Source organism: Ostrea edulis, chromosome 4 (genome assembly GCF_947568905.1).
Source record: "Ostrea edulis chromosome 4, xbOstEdul1.1, whole genome shotgun sequence".
NCBI classification, from domain to species: domain Eukaryota; kingdom Metazoa; phylum Mollusca; class Bivalvia; order Ostreida; family Ostreidae; genus Ostrea; species Ostrea edulis.
Genome location: NC_079167.1, coordinates 87,789,024 through 87,814,770, shown reverse-complemented (window position 1 = coordinate 87,814,770; position 25,747 = coordinate 87,789,024). Strand labels below are relative to the sequence as shown.

The following is a 25,747-nucleotide window of genomic DNA, read 5'->3' as shown; positions in this document are numbered from 1 at the left end:
ATGTACTGTCAACGGACTATGTTCGGCGGGATATGTTTGCGATATTTTGTTCTACACGTATTTCTGTTTGAGGGGTTGCAGAGCTCGCAATGGAGCCCGAAATACTCTCCAAGCATAAATCCGTTCTTTCAAAGAAATACTGCTTCCGGGTCAATCATATTTTACCCCCAGCTTCCCGATTTTCCCGCGATATCCATCCCGGATAATGCAAAGGACAGTTGTTTTCCTAGAATAAAAGCCGCCTTTGATCGAGCCTTCCCTGGTTTACCAACGACAGATCTGAAGACCAATGACGTCACGGGTGCACAACCTATCCCCCGTTACGTATCCCAACTGCCACCGTTCGCCCAACCTGTGTATGCAAGGGAGACAGGGCCAATCTTTGTTCCTTACAAGCTTCCTACAAGCGAATTTCCCATGTATGTAGCCCTGGACAGAAACACCAAGCAACCTATTTATCCAGAGCTGAAGGCTCTGCTCCCATACGCGAAGTTAGCCACTGTACAGCGACCTTACGGCAGAAAATATGTGGTATACCTTCCGTTCCAGCCCGACGCATTCCGAAATTCTTCTTGTGGAGAACCTATATATATCCCTTTTCCTAACAGAGAGGGCGAATTCTTCTTCTACCGCCAATATTCATTGAATACAGCGCCACCTAATGCAGACCTTGGACGGAAAACTTTGTATCCATCTCATCCTAGCCTTAGACTTCCTCAGTCAGGTGACTTTAACCTCACACCTCTTGGTGGAATCTCCGTCGAAGAAGCTGTTGTAACTAGTGCAGGGGGGACCGTTGCAATGTTTCCTCGTCATCCTGTTCCAGGTAAGCGTTTGAGTATTCAAGATTATAGCGAATGCTGCATTGATATGCTTTCTATTCCTAAAGTGAACATGAGTTCTGTTCCTAGTTAATGCTTTCAGCGTTTTATTCATATTAACGTATTATTATATCAAACACTCGTGTCAGCGATATGTCAGTATAACATCAAATGCGCATGACATGTGCATACAAAACAGTGAATATCTTAAACACCAACCAACTGTAAATCACTGTGAAGATCTGTAATGGTCGAGATGTAAGGTTCAATATTATGAAATTGCTGCGAAATCGCAACACGTGTTGCAAACTTACTCGCACGTTGCATGGCTCAGCATCCAGCACTGTTAGAAATGGAGTAAATGCAAAACCATAGAAAGAAGATTTCAGTTCGAAAGATATTTCTTGTGTACATTGTAAACCAGCTATCAATTTCTGCTAAACACTAGAAACTATTTTTAAATTGTGTTCAGAATGAACTTATAAATTGAGAAACTCTATTTTAAACGGACTTTTATTAGTATATTTAACCTACGTAATCAAAAACATGACACAAACCTTGTTTACATAACAAAGAATATTGTGAGCTCTGTATCCCCAATGTACCACGAGAACTGACATTCAAAATTTTACTGACCATTAGACATATTTTAGTTAAGCATTCTAAACATTAAAAATCGAAAAATAAAATTTAAATTTTTTAGCTTAGATCGTGTCCATGCCTCTTTGAATCTGCTCGCGGATATTTGTCACACGTGTATTAAGGTTGTTTTAAAGTGTCGTGATGTCATTATAGGCCTACAAAAACATTTTATGCAAAAAATATTCTAACAACTATATTTTTTGTATTGTCTGAAACTTTGTTATGCTCTTCGTGGCCTGAAATTTAAATAAAGAATATCTTAATTGATCGAGATTGTCTCCATCCGATTTCTAGCTAATATCACCCTGGAAAGGAAATGTCGCGGGGTTTTTTGGTTGATTTTTTTCTTAACGTTTCGCAGCCAATCAGAATCGAGTATTTTACATGAAAATATGTTAATAATGATTTTCTTTCATTCCAGATTCTGCCATAAATGGATACTGAACTTCTGAACTACACGTTGATGGAAAACATGGCCTCCGACACAGGAACTATCGTTCTACAAGAGATATAAGACTGAATTGTTCAGTAACAGAATATTGTGTGGTTCCACAGACATTAGAGTTTCTAAAACATTCACAGTATTTTCACATCTGCCAATGTTTTACCATTTGTTCAATATTCATACATCCCCATGTAGGAAGTCATACATGCTTTTAACGGCACGAAAATGTTTGTTTTACATGGAAAGTTATCTAGAGCATAAAAATATCTGCTTTTAAAAAAAATAAATTTTACAACACATAAATGTCTTGATTATTTGTATCACAGGGGAAACCAAAATAATGGAAGCCGATTCTTCAGAAATAATCTAGTGCTTCCATAGTTTACATATCCCGTAATGCAAACAGCTTAAAGATAGTAAAACTCATTTTGACGAAATACAGGTGTTCCCCCCCCCCCCCCCCCCCCCAGGGGGGTACGTATTGGAACCTTTCCTATTTCTGTCATTAATGATATTTGTGAAAACTTATCTAAGTACTTCGTTACTAGCTTGAAAATACGGATGTATATTTAATTGCTGTGATAAAATTTAGAAATTCATTTCAAAATTAAGGATGATCTCTCTCGTGCATATCTCTTATCCTTAGACGAATTTGACTCCACTTTCTGGCGCTCTGTTTTTCCCTAAGAGAGCTCTAGCAAGTTTATTGTTATTTCGGATTTCAAACATTTCGGTTGAGCATCACTGAAGAAACATGATTTGTCGAAATGCGCATCTGGTGCATCAAAATTGGTACCGTATAAGATTTACACTAATAACATCAAACTTTTTGCTGATGACACTTCCTTATATGCTGTCATAGATAATGATGTAGCAAGTATGACACAATAATTTTCCAATGATTCAGAGCGTATTGATAAATGGTCTTAGAAATGGCTTGTGAAATTCAATTCTGACAAAATTGTCACCATTGATTTCTCTAGGAAAAACATTTTGTATCCTCATAAGAAAATGGGCCACCAAGTAGACAGGTCAAATCTCATACTGACTCAGGTCTGGAATTTCAGAGTAGTGCTCGATGGATTCAATTAATGATAAAACTACTAAAAGATTAAACAGTCCTCGTATGCCTAAGTATAAGGTAAATTGTAAAACACTTATCAAAATATAATTTTCCTTCATTAGACCTATTCTTGAAAATTCTGATATTGTCTGGGACAACTGCTCTGAAAGAGACTCTAAACTATTTAAAAATTATTTAAGTTGAAGCATCAGAATTAACCACAGGATTACGATATAGTTCTTCCTGTTCAATTTATTATTTGATGAATTAGGATGGGAACTCCAACAAAGAAGCCGGAAAATCCATAAATTAGTACTATTCTATGAAATCATTAACGGGTATTCACCCCAGTATCTTTATGAACTAATTGAACCCTTCGCCCACCTACTCATTTCTACAACTTAAAAGAACTAGTAACATTCAACTCAAAATTCTTCAAATTAGAACTACATCCGATATGGAAAGTTTCTTTCCTTCCGCTGTTAAGCGATGAAACAGCCTACCAGATTACATTAAAATGCCTCTGGGATACTAGTATCTGCATTCCTATTTTTGTCAAAAAAATCATTAATAATCTTCATCATTTTGAAATTCGTCAATGTAATATAATACATTAAATGTCAACTAAGAAACAAGTAACTCGAGAGCAGATTTGTATCAGCACAGTTTATTAGATACTCCAATACATGTTGTATATACAAATTGTATTGACTCTGTCGAAAATGCCTACCATTACTTTTTTGTTTGTCCAAAGAATACATATTGCAGAAATGCATTGCTACAAGCCATACAGAATATTACAAATGGCTACAATCAATAACCTACACCTGAACTCTTATTATACGAAATTCTCTTATTTCCCAAAGCTGGTATTTTGTGTGTGTGTTTTTGTTTAGTTCTTTTATTATAATTTTTCCCACTTTTAATATTTTTTCTGTTGTTTCATGATTATTTTCATTAGTTTGTATATCTTTTTTCTATACATTCTATCTTGTTAACATAATATATCTACTTGTGTTTGATTCATTGTGTCCTTGATGTAGGGAGAGGGCTAAAATAGGCTATGCCTGCTGCCAGATTCCATTGAATAAAAAAAATATTGTTTGAATTAGAAAAATAAGTTAGTGTTTTTTGTTTGTAACGTCAAGTATGGCGGTCAGTGCCCGTGGCTATACACTGTATGTGATGCGTCAAAGTGTCGTATATTCATTCACTAAATTATGTATATTGAAGATCTCGTGTTACAATTTTCTATCAAATAAACTGCGGGGTTGCTTTTGTTTACAATTATATCTAGGTTCTTGCTGGTGTACGACTAATGTGAAGACAGTGTACCGACAAAGGCTTTAAGCACATTTCGTGAATCAGTAAATATAATTATTTATCAATAATTTTGAACAGAATAAAGCTAATTAACTGTGTCTGATGATTTCACTAATTCTGATCTCTAAATACATGTGATAAAAATATTATAATACAACGGTGGGGCAAGTCAAGCATGACATTATGTCTTCAATTTCAATCTGATTCTAGCAAATGTCAATATCACATTCATCACTCGCTCATCCATTGCTTGATCTCATGGTGTTCAAATTTGGGTGACTATAACTAGTCGAAACGTTAAAGAATTCATTTTATAAACATACCAGCAAAACTCTTCTTATTCTTGTGTAATACCGATATACCGGGTATAATAACGCGGCAACGTCCCAGCTCACCAGTAGTCATCAACAATTCTAAATATGGATCTATGCACATCGGCAGGATATTCCATTTTCTCTTTACTGACCTTGCCCTTTGGCCTCCAATAAGAACCCAGATTTTTGTGCACATAAAGTACAAGCAATGTAAGCATGATTGGGATATATAAAAAATACATTAAAGGCCCTATACCCCAAAATCTCTTCGACGTCTTTTTGATTTTCTACGTTTTGGATTAAAGGTTTGTGTTTGAACTAGTCAGTAGTATTGTTATTTGTGATAATTTTTGATAATTTTTTAGGGGGGGTGGGGTGGGTGTGTGAGGACACATGTGTTGATATTTTGTGAAATGATATGAGACCGCAAAAACCGAGGTCCCGTGTCACAGCAGGCGTGGCACGATAAAGTTCCCTTCCTGCTTAATGGCCATAAGCGCCGAGCATAGGTCTAAATTTTGCAGCCCTTCACCGGCAGTGGTGACGTCTCCATATGAGTGAAATATTCTTGAAAGGGACGTTAAACAATATTTAATCAATCAACAACAACAACCCCCCCCCCCATTGTTTGTGAACCTTTGATTTCGTTATTTGTTACATCTAATAAATGTCATATTTCATTCTTACACTGTTTTCACTTCGTTGAGGCTGGGTTTTTTTGTAAGGAAAATAGTATGAGACATAAAAATATTTTGAAAACCAAGAGGCATACCGATCGCTATACAAGAGTACCCAGGCTGAATGCACGCCCGATATATCCACGGAAACTCCGTGCTCGAGGGATAGAAATATTTGGGAGAAAACCAGTGACTTGCTTATGTGTGTCTTCAATGACAGAAATTCCCAGAAGGTGTGAGATACTATGTCCGCTTAAATGGGGTCGTTTTCAAGGTACCAGTATTAATGTATTAAAATCAAACAATTGTACATATCGAAAGTTCATTCATACAGACATAGGTGTTATAGCCTTACAGTGCTGCATTCTAAAAAGATATGCCATACAAAACCTCTAAACAGACATATTATACAAAATGTCCCATATAAATGGACAACTGGTGCAATCTTTTTTACCACTACCATATCGTTAACATCGCATTAACATATATTTCCTCTCAATCTGCCAATACTTCATGTACTTGTATATACTTTACATTTTTGTTGTACTTGCTGTGTTGCGTTATATGGAAATAAATCGGTATGCACGAATAACGACATTCACCATTGTCTTATCAATAGAATCCTTTGATATTTATACATACTCATCTAGGAACTCGCACGCTTATGTCACAGTTTGGTTTGTATGAAAAGTTATTCAGAGCATATAGAAATCTATATATCTTTAGTTTGCAAATTATTGATATAAGAAATACATGTCTAAGTTGTGTTTCGTGGGGGTATGTATAAACAATTGAAGTATGGGGTATTTTCTGTATAATCAGCTTTTCCGATTTTACAAATTACATATCATTTATATAATATACAATTGATGTTGTTAGAATATCTGCAGAGATCAGGTGCAGGTAACTCTGAAAAATTGCTATTGCGCTTATTGGCATGAGTTGATGTTCAATCGATTCACAAGCGCTTCTGGTCCTGTGTCATTTAGTAATGCCTGTGTTATGAAAGCAAACTAATTGCATTGTCAATTACATAGAACCAGTTACTAATATTAATCTCTTTATTGCTTAAGATATATCATGTCTTATCACATCAATTTTCATAAATACAGTACATAAAAATGACATTGTATGGCGGTGTACAAATTCAGGCAAACAATTTCGGAGAATAACTTTTAAACCAGATTTTCTCGCAATTTAAGTGCAAGACATAAATATTTCCCTAAATTACAAAGTTCGTGTACATTACATGTATAAACACTTAATGATTGTACAAATTTGAAAACAGATGGGTTTTAAAAAAAACAAAAACATTTATGACGAAATTCCTCGTAATGAGGGCAAATTAATACTACTATGCTTCTTTTCAATTCATTTGTACAATGTACTAACTATGATGAACTTACATGATCTTATCGTATTAATTTCTTCTCCTTTTCATCAAGTTTTCGATAGATTGCACATTTTAGAAAATGTATTATCACAGGCAAATGTGCCTCACGTGAATTTCACGTGAAAATTTCTATGTGAAATTCACGTTAAAAGAGCATCAAATGTGAATTCACAAGAAAAAAATTCACGTGAGGCACATTTGCCTGTGTATAGCATTACCTCTTGCTAATGTTGCAAACATTTAATGTGTATGTCAGAATTAACACGTTTAGTGCTATTCAGTACTTCCAGTACTTTGATTAAGTATCGAAATTGGAAGGGAAAAATATAGTAGTTCTGCTAGCTACAGAGCAATCTTTCTCTCTTTCGCCTTTAGGGCGACAAAGTGAGGCTTAGCGAGCCCCCCCCCCCCCCCCCCTAGCCTTTAGGGTGGCAATGTAAGAAACCAAGGGGGCAAAACTAGAGATGCTGAGGACACGATGCTCACTTCCTCGCCCCTATTTGATCGCCATTGCTCCTAGCTCAGCTCCCCCATTCTCGCTCATTCGCAATGTCAGCAGCAGTTGTCCAATGTAAACAGAATGGTGCTTCCTTCTAAACTCTGTTCGTGCAAATTAACTTGTTTTGTTTTCCATGGATTCGTTTAGAAGGAACTCTTTATATCGTAACATCCAAGTTTTCTTCATTAAAGAATTCGAAACGACAAACACACATTTCAAACAGTTACATTGAGAACACGTATTTCAATTGACGCATAATTTCAGGTATGTGCATGTCCCTATTCGAGTTTTAATTCAAGATAGTAGACATGGTCAAATTACCCTGACAGCCGACACAGCTTAAATTAATTATGTCAAATTGATAACCACACCTCTCTGTAATAAACAACATCAACGACCAGCCGTGAAGTGTTTCTGTGTTATGCAGTTTATTGTAAAACGCGTGCCTTTGACAGAAATAGTAATGAATTCGTCAATTTCCGCGCTTAGAACACCAACTCGTGATGGCGTTAACCTATGACTCTTGACAGATGTCCGAATCGGAAGTGACCGCTAAAGATCGGCCAGTATTTGCAGTCGGAAATTACCAGGCATCGTGAAGCAGGTAAGATTTTCCATTTTTCGAAAGTTTCTAAATTTTCATTATGTTATCTTCAAAGTACAGAAATGTGGCCAATAGGTATAGTTGCATTCATTATTTTAAAATATTCAACACATTACATTCAGCATAAAGTCTTAAGAAATAAAAAAAAACCTCTTATTTCAAAACTCCTCAATGAGGAAAACTCTTTCCCTGTACCTGAGGATACATTTCTACACTAAATTTGTAATTTCCATCGGAACATTTCCTTTGTTGAATTCATTTAAAGAAGGAGAAATTTGGATGTGTTTTTAAAGGTGTCTTATGTTGAAAATCGTTTTCCTATATCTTCCTTTATTAGGTACAGCAGAAGTCGGCAGACATGCTGTTGGAACTTTTATGTACCTTGGCCGTTGGTGCAGTGGGGATTCACGGGGTCAACTCAATGTATCCCATAGGAGATGGAAAAGGAGGAGGTCCGGTGATCTTTCCGTCATCGCTTGGCCAATTCAAATCCGGATTCGGAGAGGTCTTTCTACCTGCTCCAGAGCCCGTTCCAGGTAATCTAATACCTGCACCTGAACCAGAGCCGTTTCCTGCAGGTTTTGGTGGAACTGGAGGTGCAGTCGTAATAGACGGATTTGGCACCGGTGGATTTGGCACTGGTGGTGGAGGTGGATTTGATGCAGGCGGATTTGGAGTTGGTGGTGGTGGAGGAACCGGTGGTGGTGGAGGAGGAGGATTTGGAGCTGGAGGAGGAGGATTCGGAGCTGGAGGAGGAGGATTCGGAGCTGGAGGAGGAGGTGGTGGTGCTGGAGGAGGAGGATTTGGAGCTGGAGGAGGAGGATTCGGAGCTGGAGGAGGAGGATTCGGAGTTGGAGGAGGAGGTGGTGGTGCTGGAGGAGGAGGATTTGGAGCTGGAGGAGGAGGATTCGGAGCTGGAGGAGGAGGTGGTGCTGGAGGAGGAGGATTTGGAGCTGGAGGAGGAGGTGGTGGTGCTGGAGGAGGAGGATTCGGAGCTGGAGGAGGAGGATTCGGAGCTGGAGGAGGAGGTGGTGGTGCTGGAGGAGGAGGATTCGGAGCTGGAGGAGGAGGATTCGGAGCTGGAGGAGGAGGTGGTGCTGGAGGAGGAGGATTTGGAGCTGGAGGAGGAGGTGGTGGTGCTGGAGGAGGAGGATTTGGAGCTGGAGGAGGAGGTGGTGGAGGAGGCGGAGGGGGAGGTGGTGCTGGAGGAGGAGGATTTGGAGCTGGAGGAGGTGGTGGTGGAGGAGGCGCTGGTGGAGGAGGATTTGGAGCTGGAGGAGGAGGTGCTGGTGGAGGAGGCGGTGGTGGAGGAGGATTTGGAGCTGGAGGAGGAGGTGCTGGTGGAGGATTTGGAGGTGGCGGTGGAGGAGGAGGTGGTGCATTCCCCTATATTAGAGCAAATGCTTTTTCTGGAAGAAAAGCATACCAACCTATGTTGAAGGGATTTCCCGAAGTAAGAATTCCCGATAATGTTGTGGACACTTGTTTCGCTAGAGTGAAGGCAGCGTTTGCTAAAGCCTACCCTGCATTGCCTAACAATTTAATTCCAATAGATGTTGTGTCGATACCTAAACCACGATATGTGGGGCAGTTGCCATTATTCTCATTTCCTTCGTACAGCTACGGATCATTAATGTATGTTCCGTACAGAATTCCAACTTCAAATTTCCCAATGGCAGTTCCTTTCAATACTTCAACGGGCAGACTTGCAATCAATCAGCACGCAGTGTTGTTGCCTTTCCCACAGCTGACAGCTAGTCAACCCAAATATGGTCGGGAATATCCAATTTACCTTCCCTTTAGGGCTGATGCCGTGAGGGGAAACTCCGGGCGCGTTTGTGCATCAAGAGTCTGGATCCCATTCCCAGCAGGAAAGAAAGAGTTTTACAAATACAGAAATTTTAGACTACCAGTTCCAGATCTACCTAGTCCGCCAACACCTGTGCCGAGGCCCGAACCAGTTCCCATCGCGCCTAAAATTGAAATGCCCGTCTTTCAACAAGTGGTTCCTATAATGCCCGTTATGCCGCGACCTATTCCAATACTTCCAGCACCGGAACCTATTCCAATACTTCCGGCACCGGAACCAATTCCAATACTTCCGGCACCGGAACCTATTCCAATGCTTCCGGCACCGGAACCTATTCCAATACTTCCAGCACCTTTGCCCGAATTGAAAATGCCCCTAGTCTTCCCACAAATACCGATGAGTCCTCCAAACTTTTCATATAAAGGATCGACGGCAATGGTATTCGGACCAGCATTTAATTCCGGGTCGTATGCGTCAGAGGGAGTTATTGGTGGTGGAGCGGGAGTTATTGGTGGTGGAGCGGGAGTTATTGGTGGCGGAGCGGGAGTTATTGGAGCGGGAGTTATTGGTGGTGGAGCGGGAGTTATTGGTGGCGGAGCAGGAGTTATTGGTGGTGGAGCGGGAGTTATTGGTGGTGGAGCGGGAGTAGGATATGGAGGATTTGCGCCTATTGAGTCCACCTTCCAGTCAGCCATAGCTCCTCTCACCAGTTCATCAATGGCAGCCATTAAATCACTTCCTGCGGTCTCTCTTAATTCCTACACAGGTTTTCCACAACCAATACCTTCATCTGGTTCATCTAAAAGTAAGCATTTTTTAAAAATTAGATTCGCTAGAGTAAAAACTTGGTTAGACAGTATTTATGGATTTGAATAGTTCCCATGTGTTCCTATTGTGAAGAAAAAGAAACCCGCATTTCCCATGAATTTTTCGAATTTGTTCTGGAAGACTTCTCGTTTAGACATCACAACACAGAATGAGACTACTCTTCTGTAGTAAAATGTGATACAAAATTGGTTTTTATGCTATTTTAATCGCAAATGACTGAAATATTTGATAATTCATCATCTTTGTCATATTGTGAAAACCTTCTGAATTCTTAAGTACAGACAGAATCAAAAGGCATTTTTCTTTATTATCTGAAATAGGAAATATTTTTGTACACATGAATCATTGTAAAATTGTTATTTTTGATCCTCGAAAAGGCTTTACAAAAATCAGAGTGGTCCATTCAGCTTCTGGTATGGATGTGTAGCAAATCTCAATATAACATCACATGTTTATTTCTGCTGGGTACTAGATTTATAGAAATGGTGGGTTTTGCATATTTGCAAACAATGTAAAAAGAAAAAAAATCCTCAAATTTGTTGTTGAATATTTAATATGTTTGAGCATGAGTTTACCATCGACGTTTGAAGAATAGGCAAAATGACACCACTAATGATATCCTTGTATATAATATTAGCGGTGGTAACATGATATGCACTTATATTCTTAAAAACAAAATCATTAAAATAAAATAGCATATACATGTAGTGAAGAAATTGCAGCATTCCGGGAAATTAGTCTGCTGATGACACCACACTATAAGATTGCCTGGAAAACAATGTGTAAAATGTTTCGAACCCATTTCATATGCAGGTATAGATGTATAGAATTGCCATTTGCAAATCCAAATCTGTATAATGGAAGACATATTAAGGTCAATGTTGCTATCTATGAATGTGTGGTGATTTTTTTCTTTATCGATAAATGTCTATATGTCAATCAACATTACTTTACGTGAATACGCGGTGACTATGTGGTTGAATTTTATACCTTTATGTAACATACTATACAATTGTGCTTTGCGTTGCCAATATAATGAAGAAATATGACAGTTGAATTAACTGATTGTTCATAATTAATATAGCTGGAGAGAGAAATTCATCTTCACAGATCAAATCGTAAAACAGACAATCCCCTATATATCGTATGTTTAAGGAGGTAGAATACATCGTCATGATGGCTGACTACCTTTTAAACCTTGAATGAAAATAAAAATATCAGCAACATTTGCATATTCCTTCCCAATTTGATTGTCTAGTTGGGCAGCTCAGTCAATTAACGTGTCCACTATCGCGGGTTCAACAAGTCCAGCAAGGGTTTGATTTTTTCCCCCAGAGTACTTTCTACTGAAACTGCATTTATTTATTTTTTACTAAATAAAGTAAATTTGAAAGTTTTCAATTCCAAAATATCATTGTACATATCCTTCACTTTAGATTCATGTCACATTTTCCTGGTGTATTAATCTTCCTTACTTCTTGATATTCATTTTTAATAGGCGCTGGGTATTATTAGACTCCGTGTGAGAGCCTTTCGCTATCCCTCTGTACGATACCAACCCAAGAGTATCGGGTGAATCGTCAAGACTGCGGCAGTGGGAGGAACATTAGTCATGTGATTCAGGCATCGTCATCAACATCATTTGCTTTAGAAAAGGTTTACATTATGTCAAAATGTTTAATAAATATTTTTGGAAATACTTGAGTTATTTATCTGAATACGGACATGGTGTGAAGGATTCCATCTACCCTGTAATCATTGTTTTACCGTGACACGGGTCTGAATAGAATTTTATTGTACTCCGATTATTAATGTTCGGACACAGAAGTTTAAGCCTGAATGTATTCTTATTAACACTGTTGACTGGAGTTATCTCAGGTAGACAAATCCGCAGAGGTAAGGCCGTTTTGGCCCGACACTCCTCATTAACATAACTATTTATGGTTACGAGGAGTTTCGGGTCTGTGGATGAATAAAAGTTTTCAGATTAAATCAAGATGCAACAAATTCAATGAAAATTTTCTTCATTTCATTTTAGATTTCGATACAACGAAATAAAAAAAAAATCACTCCGTCTTAAGCAACCAGTCTGCCAACAAGCTCAACAAACGTCATCCATTTTCTGTTCAAACTTTCATGTCACAATCCATTGTGTTTCTCTCTCTCTCTCTCTCTCTCTCTCTCTCTCTCTCTCTCTCTCTCTCTCTCTCTCTCTCTCTCTCCGTTTTCACAGCCATTTTGACCGATACAAATAATTACCTCAAAAGGATTAAAGGGACTGATTCACAATTTTCCCCAAAATTTTGTTTTTCACTTTTAATGATCAAAATCTGATGTGTTTAAAATATTTCACATAATAATTAAGGTTATACATTATCACAGAAACTCATTTTAGAGAGTTTATTATTCGTTTTGTAAACAAAGATTGCGGTATGTTATTGATTACGAAATTTTCAAAAGAAAATGGATATCGATCTAAGTTTATTATACCTTTCACATTTCAAGCATTCTTTGGGTAAAATGTGTCATTTAAAAGTTTAAATTAGTGACTATGCAAAATTAAGATGCTTTACATTTCAAAATCAACATATCACTGGTTTGTTTGTTTACACGAAAAGACTCGAGTCTTTGTTTACATAACACAGATTTAAGGCTAAATTATTGCTTTTATTCTTGCATTCAGAAAGTCAAAATTTTGACTGTCAACATTAAATCAATTATATTTTTAATGTTTAACATCAAAAATGAAAAATATTGTTTTCAAAAATCGTGAACCAGTCCCTTTTTAATGGACCCATAACGATTTATAGACTCAGATACTAATTTTTTGTCAATATTAATTCATTATAGTACATAAGTTATGCTAATAATAAGTCTTTGTAAAGATTCAAATGTCTTATTATGTCTATTTTTATCCAAAACCACATTAACACAGGTGTTTGACGATTTATGATAATGATGTTAATTTGGGTAGTTACTTATCATTTCCATTAGTGGAACTCTTCAAATTAAAGGCGCGTAAAGTCGTGCTACCGGGACAACATACGTAAACATTACTTAGGCATACGTAATATAAATTATGGTATCGAATACATATTATAACCGACTGCAAACCACGACACTGATTAAAATTCTAAAGGCAAATTTAGGAATTGATTATTCTGACAAGAAAACAGACGAACTTATTAAACTATGTGAAGGATCTGCCAAATCTAACCGATATAAAGCATCAATCGCAAGAAGAACTGTGAAGGGAAAAACCAAAATGCACATCCGACACAATAACTTTTCTTGTAATTAATGGGATTCATATGTTATTAGAATTATTCTGTCAGACTATGAAGACATTCCATTATATCATACAATTTGGACAGGTTCATATGGGCATTGACTTTGTAATCGTTCATGTAACCCCCCCCCCTCTCTCTCTCTCTCTCTCTCTCTCTCTCTCTCTCTCTCTCTTCTCTCTCTCTCTCTCTCTCTCTCTCTCTCTCTCTCTCTCTCATTTTTCAATATTTTAGAATAAGTTATATATTTGCCAAACTGCATTTTTTAAGACGTTTATAACACTAATTAACACAACAAATGCGTTTCCAAACTACATCTAAGCTATTTTTAAAATTACAAAATATTGATTGACTGCCTTAGGACAGAGAACATCGTTGTTTGGAATTTTTAAATTAGGTGTAGTAGAGTTTAAAAAAACATGTAACATCCTTGATAAACTAGTGTTAGAATATTTAAAAATGCAGTTTGACCAATGGCTATTCTATTTAAAGATACACAATGTACTTTAACTTTAAAAAAAAAAGGGGGGGGGTTGCTATGAACGTTTCGTTTATGTCCCAGTAATCTCGCACTTACTCGCGAGACTTGTGCATTTTCTTACCAATGACGCACAAGAGTCATCAAAGCGCGATAACTCTAATGATCTGGTAATGAGAAGTATTGCACCGGTCAAAATGGCTTTGATAAGTGAAATTACAAACAGTTATACAATTTTTCAGTCACTTGGATCTATTAATGACTTCAGTTCACGAACTGGGGTAAGAAATTCAACTTAGGCCAAAATAAAATATGTGCGTTTCCTATTTCACTCCCCGTAAAATTAGGTAGGTAAAACATTTTATTTCATTAAAACATTTTATTTGAAATCAACGTTTTTGATACGCTTTCAGTACAGGTCTATATACATTACAAATACTTTTCACACATTTTGAAGATCAATATAGTAGTCAACCATAAAACTCGTATGCAAAATTTAAAAAAAAAAATCCGAATTCAGGAGTTTTGTTTTCTTTTACATACATGCATATTTAACATCAATGAAATATTTAGGGTCGGCAGCAAAAAGGTAGGTAGGGCTGGGAAACTGGTAACACAGATATATTTTACTTTGGCCTCAGAAATGATATATAATGCTGCATATTCTATGTAATAGCTTGTTATAATGCTCAAACATTCTGTTTAGTCATAACTATAGTGCCAGGCCCCAGCTAAAATTCGACCAAAAATTAACAGGCGTTTTTCCGAATTCATTTCTGCATATCTTGGGAAGTATATGGAATTTCGGGATGAACTTTGGTAGATAGATTATGTATGAATATATTAGAACACAGAGTAGAACTTTATACCATTTGGTTTATTGTTTTTGCATCGGCGAACTTGGGTACCCTATATTTAGAGTTCTATAACTTTACTCTTTAAGAGTAAATTCGAACCCAAGCGATATGATTTCCTGTGATTGAAACACACCCACCCCTCAGAATACAAGTATGTGATGAACATTCAATTCGACGAGCGCCATTGCTTCTGTCGTTCTTTCAATGTCGTAAATTTATATTCGAAATACATTTCTAAACAAGGAATGCGATTTTCTTGGACGATGAACTCTAAAATCGCCCCTTGATGTGATCTGCGCTGAACTGAGTGTCCGTAAGTACAACGCCCTGCAACAATGAAAGTCAAAGGGGGGAGGGGGTCAAAAAATGATAACGTACAAATTGTTTTCAATAATGTAAATGACATCACGATGAAAAGAAAAGAGAAAAGAAATGTAAATGTTTATATATACTATATTTTAAAACTTAATTCGTCTCTAGTATATCTTCATTTCAAATTAACTATATTCGTTTTATCTTATGTCTCCAGAAATTACCTCTATGGGCATTTAGATATATAATGTGTTAATATATCATATTGTCAATAACAAAACGCATTGTAAAGTATCCGCGGTCAGTGGGAGCACGTGGTCACTTTCTGTGGTTCCCCATAACTTTGAACTACCGCCGACACGGCGAAAAAATACCACACAATCAAGCAATCAACCAAACGTTCCAAAAAAAAAAAAAAAAAAGAAAAGAAAAAGATCTGATGAATGTGACTGAAACGGGCCCAGCATTTAAACCATGGAATTCAATGTATAAGACAGAGATCCAGAGTATTCATACTGCTTATGTATGTATGGGTCATTGCCTCGACTGACCCCGTTATATTCACATTGTAGCACCCCATGCCATACTGCAGTGTCTTCACGTAACACCTGTAATGTTTCTTACAAATATATCACATTTGAGCTAAATCTCTCTCAATAAACGTGTCAAAATCTGAATATTGCTATATATATACTCAGTTCAAATGGAAATATTTCCGTTAAGAAACACCTGTATTTGCAAATGTATTATTTCTTAAAAGATAATTGGCTCGGTTCGTCACACCCTTTGGCAACCAGACCATGGTGCTGGTGACGGTGCTCTGGGTTTGGTATTACAACTTAATATTCCAACAGCCTGACAGTCTGTTTACCATTTGACGTCGTTTATCTCTACCTCTCTCTCGATGCCTAACGAAACCTTAAATTATCTAAAGGTAAGACAGAGCAGTTGTTTCTGCCTATATGGCTCCATTACACGTGTTTTAGTTTGTGTTTTACGTCCATGCATCAGTGAGAATTTCTTTGAAGAGGGAGTGAAGCAATTTCCTTTTATACCCTATTAAAAATTTCTGCGAGCAAATTTAAAAATTTCTGTTCTTAAATTGGGAGCAAGTCGAATCGAGCAAGTTTTGGGTATTTAAGAGAAATTTTGACCAGTTTCTGTAATTAAAAAAAAAGCTACTAGAAAGGGTTATCCCTTCTTCTGACTTACAGAGTTTTAAAATCTTTAATAGCTGATTTTGTCAGAATATCAGATAATTTTCATGACACCTTTGTCACGGTTTTCTCGAAATACTATTATGTTACGATATTCAACCCTCAATAGCAAATATTTCAAAATCAACTTTGTAATGTAATAGAGCTATATCTCTTTATCAATTAATCATCGTGGAATAGAGAGATTGGGTGTGTGTTTGAAGTAACAGGTGCAAGGCGCTGGTCGCCTAGCCTTTTCCCGGGGGTGTCGTGTGAGTTAGTTAGAGAGGAGAGCGAATCTCAGGGGTTTCTGAGTTAATTGGTTTGAATGCTTTCTGTCTCTGTTGAATGATCGAAGTTTGAGAGATGAAAGTAAGAGTTGATGAATTTATGTATTTTGCTTGAGAAAGGGTCTTGTGTGAGTGGATTAAATTAGGAGGTACCTCGTGAGAAAGAGGAGATAGAGTTTAACAGCGAAGGTGAAAGCATGTGATTTTTGTATTGTGAATTTCATATACTTGTGAACGTGTCTTTGTATATATGTAAATTTGTAAATAGTACTACAGACTTATTGACGTTATGAAACCAGTGCAGTCACAAGGAGAACCTTTGTGACAGTAAGCTAAATTCTTGGAATGAACTCGTGGACTAAGGGAATTTTATTTGACATTCAGATTTTGTGCTCCGTCCTTCATTTTTGCCCTTTTCATAGAATTAATAAATACCATTTTTGTTTTGAGATTAATTCATATGCATATTTCCTTTATTTACAAATAAGGTTTTAAAAAAGTATCTCCCTGAGTCGTAAATGTGGACACAATTGAGACACATTTCCAAATTTACCATTTGCAAAACGTTTGATTCCATTCTTGTCTTGCACTTATAAATGGTGCCAGATATTTCTGAAGAGCAAGGGAATTTTATTTTTTTCAGGAGTTTTCGTGTTAAGCACCATTACATTAGCAATATTTAAATGTACAAATGCAATTCTATTAATATATACGTTAGTTAAAATTATATTCTTTAATCCGCTTAGATAGTTTGCTTGCAAGATACACAGCACTGTATAAAATATGTACAGCAGATACTAGTTTATACAGTCCATGTTCTGAGAGCGAGAAAAAAGTTACAATTTCTAAACAGTGTTTTTATAATGACACTCTATCGAGCACACAATGAACATTCTATAAAATGAATTTCATCTTCAATACCCTTCGCTGAATAAATTTTACACAACCCATCATCCCTTTTTTCATTCATAAATCTTCCAGATTCAATACACAAGTTGTGAGCAGAATATAAAAATTATCAACTACTAGAAAATGACGATAGATAATGGATAAACCGCAATAATTGTTTCAGATGCTTTGTAAACACGTTTTACTCATACAAATCCAAAAATATCTGTTAAATTCTATAGAGAAAACAAAACCAAAACCGAGTCTGTCACATTTTTGTAACCTAGTCACCTTTCATACGCGTCCTTTATGTACATGTAGGTCAATCCAGAGACGCGCCAGTTGTTTTATATTCGAATGCTCACCCCCACCCCCCAAAAAATCTCCAAAAACACCCGATAGTTCTTCTAAAGTTTATTTTACAATACTTTATAATGGTAACCCGGAAAGAAAATGTGAATGCACAGCATGTGTCCTTGACCTATCGTGTATAAACAGGATAAAATTAGGTGTAGTTTTAATTATAAAAGCAATCTTCATTTGCAAATAGAACATAGTAAATGAATGAAACTTGGGTCATTGTGATTTTGAACAGAGAAACCTCGGGTTACAGATAAGAACAGCACATACAAGCAGAACGGGTCATAAATCAACGAATGTCAAGAAAGTGGTCGAATTTAGGCACTTTAATGTCTTCGTTTGCAAGTATATAACAGAATTGCATACTGTGCTGTTCTTATCTTATTGAATTGCCAAGGGATAAATTAATGTAAATCCATGTTTCCGAATGTCATGAACGATTAAGACTTGAATGGTATATAATATAGCAAATCTATAATTAGCATATAAGTGAATTTTGTGTCGAGACATGTAATATACAGATATTGGATAAAATAAACATTTAAGCATTGTGTATATTTATAAGTCGTCTGTACATATATTTCGTACATGTACTTTTATATATTTTACGTTTGTGGTCAGAATACTGACAAATGTATCAATAATCTCCTAACTATGAAATTAGTATAAATACAGACAAATATTATGTTTGCAGCAAATCACCAAAACATACTAAAAGAATAAGATATTTTGCAGGTGCGAGTAACAGACTTATCCCAGAATGTGGTCGAGTATTTATATTTTCTTGGCATTCAGTGTTCTCCAGAGTACTGTCTCTCAACCGGATATCCGCAGAGGAAGGACATGGATAATCAGGGGACGTACTTCCGGTCAGGGATCGGGGCGTGTCTCCAACACAGTCTTCCCTTACAGAATAGTGAACAGTGAAGTGATAGAGAACCCGATAAGAGTTGTATCACTACGGGAAGTGTTGGGAGGACGAACGCTTGAGACAAGCGGAATCCAAAACGAGGATTCTCGACGGAGAACATCATTATTAAGTGACCCAAATGCTAGACAAGCGAGACGGGCGCAGAAAACAGTGTTCTATTCTCAGTATCGTGGGTTCCAGCCCATCACATTGTCAGGAAATGATAAAGACTCATGCTATATGAGGATAAAAACAGAATTTGATGGCGCCTATCCAAGACTACCGTCTTTGGTTTCGGATGCCTCCTCGGTGAATACCCTATCTGACCCAGTACCGAGCCGTGTATCTGAGCTTCCCACAAATATGTCACCACTATATGTACAAGACTCTATTGCTTATGTTCCATACAGACTCGAGAGTACAGATGTTCCATTAAAAGTGCCATTCAACAGGGAAACTAGAAAATTGGCTTATCCCGAATTACCTCTTCTTTTACCTTATACACAGCTTTCAATCAACGGCTTGTCTGAAAACAGGAAATACGTTATTTTCATTCCATTTCAGCCTGATGGCAGTAGAAACTTGACCAGCTGTCCACCTGTGTCAGTTCCGGTCATATTTCGTAAGGGGAATTTCCCCAAATATGCACCTTACCGGGTCCGAATTGGCACAAGGTCAAATAATCTGTCTATTCGTCTGTAGGTTATATTTAATAATAGTGAGTATGCGTTACTGAATTACAAAATTAAAGCATTGAACTTTGGAATAAATCTTCGATGTTGTTTTTTATTACTTGTTAGTTCTTGATTTGTTTTTACAAGATCGTTTTTAAACGGGACGTATTATCTGTACGTCCGTCCGTTCGGGGTTTTCTATTTCTAATTTCATTTTTTGGCCACATATTAAGCTGATTGCTGTTGCAATTTTGATCGATTTCGATCTCTCTTGCAGAAGTTTCGCCCCTTTATTTGAAAATTATTGTTATATGGAAGGTACATTATTTGCCCGGCGAACTCCTCCCACAATTTTCAAGTGAGGACCATCTTGTTTTACGGAGTGTTTGTATGGGTAAGGAAGATGTGCATGTGGCAGGGATTTTGATTTTCTTCAATTCTTTTTTTTTTTTTAAATTACAGGTTGTTTAACTTTTAAGGAAATATTACATGGCATAGGCGTAGCTTGGGTTCGAATATTACCGAGGCAGGGGGTCTGGGGGGCTGCGCCCCCCAGAATCTATCGACATTTTAACAACGTAAAAGGTGGGTTTTTTTTTTTTTACCGAGACAGCTGCCTTGGTTGCCTCAATGGAAGCTACGCCACTGCATAGAGAGTACATGGTTTGTCCAGTGAACTCCTCCCAGTTTTAAAGTGAGAACCTTCTTATTTCCCAGAGTGTATTGGGTATTGGAGGTGTGATTGTGGCAATGATTTTGATTTTCTTCAATTTTGAGAAAATTTCAGGTTATTGAACTTAGTCAGTTTTGAGGAATTATTACAGAGTACGATTTGCAGTTTTCAAGTGAGGAACTTCTTATTTTACAAAACATTTGTATGGGTTAGGAAGATGTGCATGTGGCACAGATTTGGATTTTCTTCAATTTTTGAGAAAATTACAAGTTGTTGAACTTAGTCCATTTTGAGGAAATTAAATAAAGGACATGGTTTGTCCTTTTAACTCCTCTCAGTTGAGAAGCTAGGATCTTTGTATTAAATCAACTTGAAGATGTGCGTATTGCAAGGATTTAGATTCTGGACAATTTTTAATTTTCTTTGATGTTTGAAATATTGAAAGGTTGTTGAATTTGGGGAAATATTTTACACTCAGGACTCTTGGTTTGTCTATATACCTCCTGTTACAGTTTTTAAATTAAGAAAGTATGTCACAGCCTGGTGATGGCTGATACTATCTGAAACAAGGTTCTACAAAGGAAAACTATTGAATTAGTAATGTAGACATGAGGAAAATTTAAGCTTTTTCAATTCGTAGTGAAGTACATATTTAAGTAAAGAGGCGGGATCATATTTCAACATTGAAAAAATAACTCCAAATATACAACGTTTCTCAGATACAGTGGTCCTCACGTGACTGGTGACATAAAAACGATCAATTGTAATGACTTATTTGGCAAATACGCTGTCCTATTAAAACACAAATCTCTTTATTTCAATAGAGGTTAGACTACTATCGATTAGAGTTCATGTTCTATGACCTTTACAAATTTACATGAACATTGAATGAATTTGCTATTTAAGACAATCGTAAAATTTAGATGAAATGTTAATAATTAAGACTTTGTACAACGCAGTACACATTCTGACTTTAGTGATTTTATTGGTCATGTTAGAATTGATAATGAATATGGAAATTTTCCCCAAAGTGAAGGCAAACTGTCGCAAAATTCCAAATTCTAGTGCCACGGGCCATGTTCCCAAAATAGGGAGATTAAAGCATTGCTGGGTTTTTTTTTTGGGGGGGGGTTGTGACGAGACGAATTGTTTACTTTCACCATGGTTTAGGTCACAATTTATTCCAGGTACTTCAATGCCAGATTATTTTTTTCCATTTCACCGAATCTCGGAGCAGTACCTCATAATTCATGTCTGCAAATTTACTGTCACCTTCGGTCGGTTCTGGCAATTAATGTAGGCCTACACTTAGGTGACACTGCTGTTCGCTTCATATTTATAACTGTTATTTTCACAAACTCTCTATCACTAGTAAATACCACGATTTACCTTAAATTTGAAAATGGGGGGGGGGGGGGGGGGGGCGCTCAGGACAACCTTCCAACAATATCATGGACGTTGGAGCAGAGGAGAGGAGCAACTGCCAATATTCAATATTTTGGCTAATAATCTTTAGAAAAAAGTTTTATGTTCCCCCTATACATTACAGTATAAAACTTGATTCTTCAATCACGAGTTTTAATACTAATAGAGATTTAACACAATTCGGGGTACAGCGCATAGCTTTCAACCATTCATGGTTTGCGAAGCTAGCCCCATCACTCTAAACATGTGGGTATAGTACATCTTAATTCGTCATGATGGCCGAATTTTCTTATCAGCAATTGTTAAAAGCAGCACAAGTTTACATACAATAGCTAAATCATAATTCAGTTTTAAACACTCGAGAATTTAAAATTGCTTGAGCATGCCCTGAAACACGTATACCTAAAATTAGAAATTCTCCTGTATATTCTACACATTTATAAAGTGAAAAAGTCAGTGTATCAGAACACCCGCATCATCCTGTTAGGTGCGACCACTAGAATACATGGCAAAATATCAAGTTATTATATATTCACTCATCCTTGCAAATTCCAAGAAACTGGGTACTATCTAATTATGCAGGCTTATTCGCCTCGCCGAGTAATAAGTATACAAATGTTTTGGTATGATATTTTATTTTTCAAAGCACAGTTTTTGAAAGCACTACGAAAGGATCAGCGATTTGTAAAGGCCCTTTTTACACGGTTCGGATATCGCATATCGATACCCCATACATCATACGGTTCAGACGTCCGTTTCATCTACATCTGTTAAATTCGGTACATCTACCCTTGGAACGTTCGTTACCGGTATTTTCATTTCTTATATTTGTTCCATTTCCATGATGCCGCGGATATTCCCAGTATTGAGGAATTCAAAGATGGACTGCAAATACTGGAGCTGATGTGGTGCTGCAATTGCATGTATGAACAAGTCAAAACATTTCCTTAAAATCAAAATGCAACAGTTTATGACCGATTGTAAGCTCGAAACAATTATGTACACTAGTATTCAACGTTATTCAAATCCTTACCGAGGAATTTGGACATGAAATTTGTTATGTCGACCGTATTTCCGCTGGTCACGTGGTTCTCCACTTGTTCAAAGTGCAACATGGCCGACTTGACGTAGTCCTTGTACACTTGTAGGATGGCAGTAATGGCGGGGCTGGCTTCTGTAGTCATGTATGCAGGTAAGACTTTATTCAACCAAGCCTCCGTCTCGGTGAAGGGTTTGCTTTCGGATAACCTGTTTCAAATTTAAGCCACTTTAAGTAACGTTTTAAAACCGTCCAACGGAACCGGTATACATTCATAAGAAAACCGGTTTTACTAGTGATCAAGATATTTAGCAATAGAGAAAAATGCAATAAAGGACGAACATTGTATACTTTTAGCCTTATACCTCTCTTGAAAACGTCCAACAATTGTTCGGTGGAATTCCCATAGATCATGCACACTCGGACATTGAAAAACGGCGTCATTGTCCGTCAAATGTTGATTCAGTTTCTCATCGAACACGACTGGTGTCCATTTATCCTGCTCAGCTCTCAACATTAGCATTTTCGTTTTTGCAAGGAATTCCACGATATCTGCAACATTGTAATATAAATAGTAAAACCACGCTTACCCAAATATCTGTATACAGTATTAGCAAATATTTACAAGTACCATGAAGTTGGAAATATTCAATGTGCTCCATAATGTCCCCGTAGGCATGTCTATGCGCTGCCAGAACAATTTTCTGGGTGACTTTGTCCACAACGGCCGTATCCATTATCCAATTCCCCAAAACTTTCCTCACGTGAGTGTTAATTTTCCAGTCGTCTCCGGCCATTGCACGTATTTGCTCTTTGAAAACATCTGGATAAAGTTCAGTTTATATTAAAGTTCTTAAATAACCGTTTTTGCAACAATACATAGGATACAAAACAAAGGCCAAAAAGTATTGCATCTTTCGGTATTCATTTTCACTACGTCTGGTATATAATTGAGGAATTAAAATGAATATGAAATAAAATGTTTATTCAAAACTTCCAATTTTTTAATCAGTTGAGGAATAAACATCCAAACTCCAATGTATAGAGGGTTGAAATGCTATGGTTGGTCATTTTACTGTCGACTTTACTGCCTGTGACATGAAATGCTTACATGTTTGCATCTTGTATTTCTAAGAATTGAACCAAAATCTATTTTAATGCGTTTTTATTTCAATGAAATTTTGAAAATCAAATGTTGCAATATTTTTCGTCTCTCACTGTAGAATAAAAGATATTTACAAAGTACATTTAACATTTCTTTCATACGAGTATCGTGCACATATCAAATTACAGCTGCCAATTTTAGAGAATGAATTTCGGTTCAGGTCAGGTTAATTATCAATTTACAATAGCTATACTCACAGAAAACCATTTGGTTGATTTTCGTTGTTGCACACTGGAAATGGGCTTCCAAGAGCTCTCTTGCGACGCTAAAGTAGGCATGCTCTTTGGTCATCATTTGGTCAACGTTGTTGTACCATGCATTCAGCATTGCAACAACATTTCGTGGTGTTAACAACCGCATCTCCGCTGAAAATCCAAGGAACGTCAATGAAATGTAATGAATTCACAATTTGGTATATTTGAAAACATCTCGTGCTGACTTGGCATTTCAAACATTGTACTTACATGAATAAGGTCCACTTGGGAAACTGCTGAAGTACGGCTTCAGAAGCTTTCCGAACATTTTGTAGAGCAATTTGTATGTTGGAGAGGAGGGGTCACGATCGTTGTTATCGAGCCCCCAAAGCCCGAGTGGTCCGGTACCGGGGATAGGGAATTCTGACGTAGACCCGCTCAGTAGTCCGATACTGCTCATGGAATTCTCGGGCCTACTACCGTCAACTACATACTGTCTTAAGCTTGCTGCGAGTCTCTCTAGTTTTCCGACTATGTCACGTATTTCATCCTCAGAACTCGCTGGCTTTGATAGCGAACCTGTGTGAAAATAAAATAAACAGTTTACGTGAACACATTTTCTGTGTTATTCAATTATACAGACATTACGTGCACACCCATTTAGTGCGTGTTCGAATGGTATACAAGAAATCTCTTTTACTGGAGCTCGAAAATACTTGCTTATACATTTCAATTTTAATATTCACGGTGAAAAAATTGATAAAAAGTCTTTCCATGAAAAAGTCTTACCGTGAGAAATTACAATCAAAACAACGAGGACTTTCAAGAACTCCATGCTTAGTTTCTATGACGTGATGTCAATGATACCCGTCGTCTCGAAATACACGCACTCACCCGCTCAGCCCTTTTATACCCACCCAACGTCGTGCTGTTTAACAATTGGCTGTTAAAATTTGATGACACATGCATTTTGGCTGATATGGATTTCAAGGAATTGACTTATTTTATTTTTCTATGGTCCAAGTTCTTTTTCTTTTTTTGGCAGTACAGCTCATCAATTTACAACAGATAGTACAAATATATCACTTACATTATAAATATTCTAGACGACAGTAGATATGTTTGCATATACATATTCATTGTAACAGTATCATATGAAAAAAGAGGCACGTGGGCCATAACGCTCACCCGAATTTCCTTGAATCTATTGCGATTTTAAAAAGATTTTCCCCTCTTTATTCCCACCAAACATTGTACAATGTAATTTCCTATTATGACTCCGCCCTAACCTCGCGAGGTACTGACTTAACCAACCGTGAATCCACACAACCTAGGGATGCTTCGATATCCATATCATTAACATGGCTTTGTTATTCTGGAGAATAAGGTTTTTGATTTTCCCCCGATATCCATGTATTGTATAGAATTTGATCGCCGATTTTAACCTTACCCTAACCTCAGAGTCCATGATTTAAAGAAAAGAAAAAACCCAGCCTGAATCCACATAACTTGGGAATGATTGCATAATTCTGTGCTCTATTATGAAATGATCAGAATATCTAATTGCTCTCTGATTGGTC

At 37.0% G+C, this 25,747-nt stretch overlaps 3 protein-coding genes across 3 annotated transcripts; 2 read left to right on the top strand and 1 right to left on the bottom strand.

The window, feature by feature from the left end:
- LOC125669222 (uncharacterized) lies at positions 1–710 on the top strand. Its single transcript, XM_048903662.2, has 2 exons — positions 1–663; positions 705–710. Exons 1-2 carry the CDS (start codon positions 1–3, stop codon positions 708–710), a joined length of 669 nt encoding a protein of 222 aa, XP_048759619.2.
- A 7,429-nt stretch (positions 711–8,139) lies between these two features.
- Positions 8,140–12,112, top strand: LOC130053878 (elastin-like). Its single transcript, XM_056161524.1, has 2 exons — positions 8,140–10,396; positions 11,918–12,112. Exons 1-2 carry the CDS (start codon positions 8,140–8,142, stop codon positions 11,932–11,934), a joined length of 2,274 nt encoding a protein of 757 aa, XP_056017499.1. The 3' UTR covers positions 11,935–12,112.
- A 10,275-nt stretch (positions 12,113–22,387) lies between these two features.
- LOC125668183 (uncharacterized) lies at positions 22,388–25,093 on the bottom strand. The gene is made up of 7 exons (XM_048902012.2): positions 24,957–25,093; positions 24,438–24,746; positions 24,171–24,338; positions 23,440–23,631; positions 23,174–23,360; positions 22,803–23,017; positions 22,388–22,680 (listed from the first exon to the last, which is right to left on the bottom strand). Exons 1-7 carry the CDS (start codon positions 25,000–25,002, stop codon positions 22,592–22,594), a joined length of 1,206 nt encoding a protein of 401 aa, XP_048757969.2. The 5' UTR covers positions 25,003–25,093; the 3' UTR covers positions 22,388–22,591.
- Positions 25,094–25,747: the final 654 nt, after the last annotated feature.

What these genes read in the sequence shown, in the direction of transcription:
- LOC125669222 (XM_048903662.2), top strand. Translation starts at nt 1, where the DNA reads ATGTACTGTCAACGGACTATGTTCGGCGGGATATGTTTGCGATATTTT.
- LOC130053878 (XM_056161524.1), top strand. Translation starts at nt 8,140, where the DNA reads ATGCTGTTGGAACTTTTATGTACCTTGGCCGTTGGTGCAGTGGGGATT.
- LOC125668183 (XM_048902012.2), bottom strand. Translation starts at nt 25,002, where the DNA reads ATGGAGTTCTTGAAAGTCCTCGTTGTTTTGATTGTAATTTCTCACG. An exon ending in AATCAACCAAATGGTTTTCT is followed by an intron (nt 23,632 to 24,170) that starts GTGAGTATAGCT and finishes AACTTTATCCAG; the next exon opens with ATGTTTTCAAAGAGCAAATA. An exon ending in TGAATATTTCCAACTTCATG is followed by an intron (nt 23,361 to 23,439) that starts GTACTTGTAAAT and finishes ACAATGTTGCAG; the next exon opens with ATATCGTGGAATTCCTTGCA.